At 32.1% G+C, this 4,074-nt stretch overlaps 1 protein-coding gene across 1 annotated transcript in view; it reads left to right on the top strand.

The window, feature by feature from the left end:
- The window catches only part of LOC117123205, a 19,789-nt gene extending 16,913 nt beyond the window's left edge, over nt 1-2,876 (top strand). Inside the window, exons 17-20 of the mRNA XM_033269060.1 lie at nt 258-554; nt 863-943; nt 1,489-1,693; nt 2,723-2,876. Of these exons, the coding sequence (XP_033124951.1) occupies nt 258-554; nt 863-943; nt 1,489-1,693; nt 2,723-2,835 (696 nt within the window). The 3' untranslated portion in view covers nt 2,836-2,876. The remainder of the gene's footprint in view (nt 1-257; nt 555-862; nt 944-1,488; nt 1,694-2,722) is intronic.
- Nucleotides 2,877-4,074: the final 1,198 nt, after the last annotated feature.

The raw sequence follows: 4,074 nt of genomic DNA, 5'->3' as shown, positions 1-4,074 counted from the left end.
ATATGTATGTATATATATGTATATATATATATATATATATATAAACACAAACAAAAATGAAGCGATGGCATACGTTGACATAATAGACACATAACATTTATTCAAAACGAATATTTCTGACATGCCTGTGTCCCTTAGCGTTTACACGTATGAATGAGAAATACGGAACAGGTGAAAGTAAAAACTGTATATATGTGTATGTATGTATATTGTATATATGTATATTTGATGTACATTTTCTGACATAATTAAATTAGGAATCTGAAGAAGATGATCGAACATTCATCGTCCCTTGTCTAATGAGTATCGTTAAGGACAAGAACATGGAAGTTGAGAAAGACAAAAAGGAGATGGTATCAATCTACGTGACTCCAACAGACTTCCTCCCTGATGCTGTCTACAGTGTATTAGTCGTTGCCTTTGTCGACTTGATGAAGAAGAAAGGTAGAAGCGATGATGCAAAATTGTTTCGGAATCGTAGTGACTTTGACTTTGACGATGATCACCTAGTGAGTCTGGGAGCCGTCAAAATCAAGAACATGCATGCATTGAAGGTACGTCATCTATTGTGTGAAAATAATAATAAATGTCATTTTCCATTACTGCTATTGTTAATTTGTTTTTGTTATGAAATTATGTATATTTCTTAGAAATTAAAAGTAGGTTTTAGTATTCCATGCAACCTATTATCATTGTTGTTGTTGTTATAATAATCTTATTACTCTATTATTATTTTTTATAGATAATGAATTTCATCAGTCCAGTATTGTTTTTTTAAAGTATTATTATTATTATTCTTATTATTATTATTATTAATACGAATAATGTGCTACATTTTCTGAATTACGTTTTAAATTTGTAGCTTGAAATAACACATCGGATTGATGAGGATGCAAATGGTGAAAAAGTAATATTAGAACCGCACCCGAGTGTCTGTATGGAGGTAATCAATTGAATAACAGTATGTCAGTCTTATATAGCGCCTCATGCATAAAGCCTCTAAGCGCGTCACATTGCTACCCCTGTGATTGGATTGTAATATTGTTACATTCTAACTGTAATTAATCTTTGTTATGCTGTCCCACAATTCTTGTTAATCTTACAGGAAAAATTTGTAAAATACATGTATTCTTTATGATAATAATATAATTCTATAATAATATAAAATAATAACAATGATAATGATAATAATAATGATATAATGATTATAATAATGATACTGATGATAATGATGATATTTTGATGTGTGTTTGCGTCAGGAAAATATATAGTATTGACGATGATGACAAGACTAATGGCTTTAATTCATAGTCATATGCGGTGATATGCGCCTACCTTGAAAACCAATATTAACTGTCATGTGCGAAAACTGTACAGTTTCACTGTCTAGCTTGCTACTACATACAGTACAATACAACAACACAATATAAAATGTATACTCTACGTAATATACAGATAATTATACTTTTTTTTTATTATTCTTTGTAGGTATTAAACTATCTCAAGCATCAACTGAAGACTGTGTATGGTACAACAGTAGGAATCGGTTACGAGTTACACGTCTTGTGCAGCGTATGTCATCCCACGCAGCCATCTCATTTACATACTCTTGAGAAATGTTTAGAAAACAATAATGTTTCATGTGGAAAGTATAAAATGAACACATCTCGTTTTAAGGTCCTGTTTCAAGAAGGTTGGTTTATGTTACAACAATGTCTATATTCATTCTCTATTCAGTGTCAGTGTGTTGAACTATCTCTACAAAATATCTTTATTCATTTCTCCCTATTGGTTGAATTTATTCAGTTTCGAAAAACCCCTAATTATTACGCATAATAATTAACTAAAAGATAACAAGAAAAGTGAAAAATATATATTTTTTTAAATACATCTTGCTGGAGTACTTATATTGAAACAACATTAATCAAACAAATAATAATAATAATAATAATAATAATAATAATAATAATAATAATAATAATAATAATAATAATAATAATAGATGGATTTATATAGCGCAAATAAACGAAGTCTCTATGCGCTAGACAATAATGAATTCAAGAACACAAAGAAAAAAGCCGGAAAAAAAAAACACCAAGCTAGCACCCAAGCCGAAGTATGGGGTTACACCATCACCGCCAACCGGAGATCTGTGTTTATGTACTCCGGTTAGCATCGGTTAAGTCTTGATGTTTTCTGGGATCAGGTGCCTCCTAACTTGGAACAAACAACACTAGCTAGCAAGGTGAAACAGAGAAAAAGAAAAAAGAAAAAAAGAAGAAAACAGTAGCTATAAAGAGGCAAATAAAAAGGTTTTGAGTCGCTTTTTAAAGATGTCAATTGACGCAGATTCACGGACTTCAACGGATTAAATATGTAGCCCTATCTGACCATCATTAAATGTACTTAATATATTAAAATGTAAGCACCGATCATTGTACATTTGGGTTGTTGATGTTAGCTAGCTGATGTTCCCCACTCTTCTCCTGTGTAAGACGTGATTCATGTAGAGCAGCTGTTCATCCATAAAGTACTGTTTGACGTAACAGTTTACCATTCCATTTTTAATTTCATGGATTTGAGTTTAGATTTTTCACACTTTGGGTCTCTGTTATCCCTCTGTCTATATTAAACAAAGTCTAAATCTAAATAAATTATCAGTTATTTTTGAAATAAATGAGTAACAACCTATGTGAAATACATATTCTTTATATACTTGTAGATATTCAAGATGCATCCTTGTCTAAGGATCTACCTCATAGGCCCATGTTCACAGATTCCACCCATGGAGAGCGGATGCCAGGTAAATCGGTTGATGTTGTAATTGTAAAATAAGCAGACAACATTGTAAGCCCAAAAAAAAAAAAAAAAAAAAATTCTGAGAGACGCGCTTGGCGTTCCATAGAAATTACCAGCGGCTCAACTTGTCGGCGGCTCAACCGGTCATATCCCCTAGCCATCGCTTTAAAACTGGTACATAGCTAGACGTTTTCGGCTCCGTTACGGTTTTTCTCGGATACACATATTATTTTACGTTTCGAAGCCAAATAAATCTTTCTTTAAACTGATTTATTTTTGTTAAATTTATTTCAGTATACAACTTGGTCAGTATTTACTTGCCATCGTTCTATTGTGGTGCCTACGAGCTAACGAGCCCTTAGGCCTAGGGTCTTCATAATAGGGACTGCAGTTTCAGGCCTGTCCTATTTCATTTTTCCATTTAAGGGCAACACAACATTTTTTTGGCCTAATAAGTGGCTTTGTTCGTAATTATTCTCGCGGATCTTGCAGCATAAAGCAAGGAATTTATTGATTCGTGCACCTCAAGTGACTTACTCAAAATGTAACAATCAACAATTCCATTTTGTCAGCTAAATAATAAAATATTAGTAAAATATTCAGAGAAATACACCAAGTAAGCGTTGTGAAATTGAACTGGGGACAAAATGATCACAACAAAATGATCACAAGTCCAACTGTGCCATTCGCGCTAAATACTCCCTTTGCATTTACATTGACTTGCCCACTTATTTCGTAGCACAGTATTGGTTTAGGGTGTCAACACGTGGTTGTTTTGTATAATGCTACGCAAGCCTGTTTTTGGGCTAGATCGTTATATAAGTAATATTATTAGTAACAATATTACTCTCACCCAAACTTAATGTTTTATGTAAAATGTATAATAACGAGGATCTTTAATATTTCGATTAAGTAGTTAATAACAACACCAAACAAATACATATTTTAATTTTTTTTTAAACAGAGGAGAAAGGATTTATTAGTTTTCATTGTGTATTTAAAGTAGCTGTATATTGTGTTTAGTGGAAACACTGGTTAAATACCATAGTGAGTGCATTTACTTTGGCAAATCTTTAAATATATGAAAAAATATACATTATTTAATCATGGAGGAAATACTATTTCCTCCATGATATAATGCAGATAGAGTACCGTATTAATTTCTAATGTTGTTGTTTTATAGAAACGTCAGGTATGCAGTTCAATGCTCTTAAAATGGTTGTCTCAAACTGGTACGATGAAAACAGATGTCTTAGTATGTTGAAAGTGTTGTTC

Source organism: Anneissia japonica, unplaced genomic scaffold, assembly GCF_011630105.1.
Source record: "Anneissia japonica isolate Jap-2015-1 unplaced genomic scaffold, ASM1163010v1 scaffold4528_len46548_cov106, whole genome shotgun sequence".
NCBI classification, from domain to species: domain Eukaryota; kingdom Metazoa; phylum Echinodermata; class Crinoidea; order Comatulida; family Comatulidae; genus Anneissia; species Anneissia japonica.
This window is presented reverse-complemented; position numbering and strand designations above follow the sequence as displayed.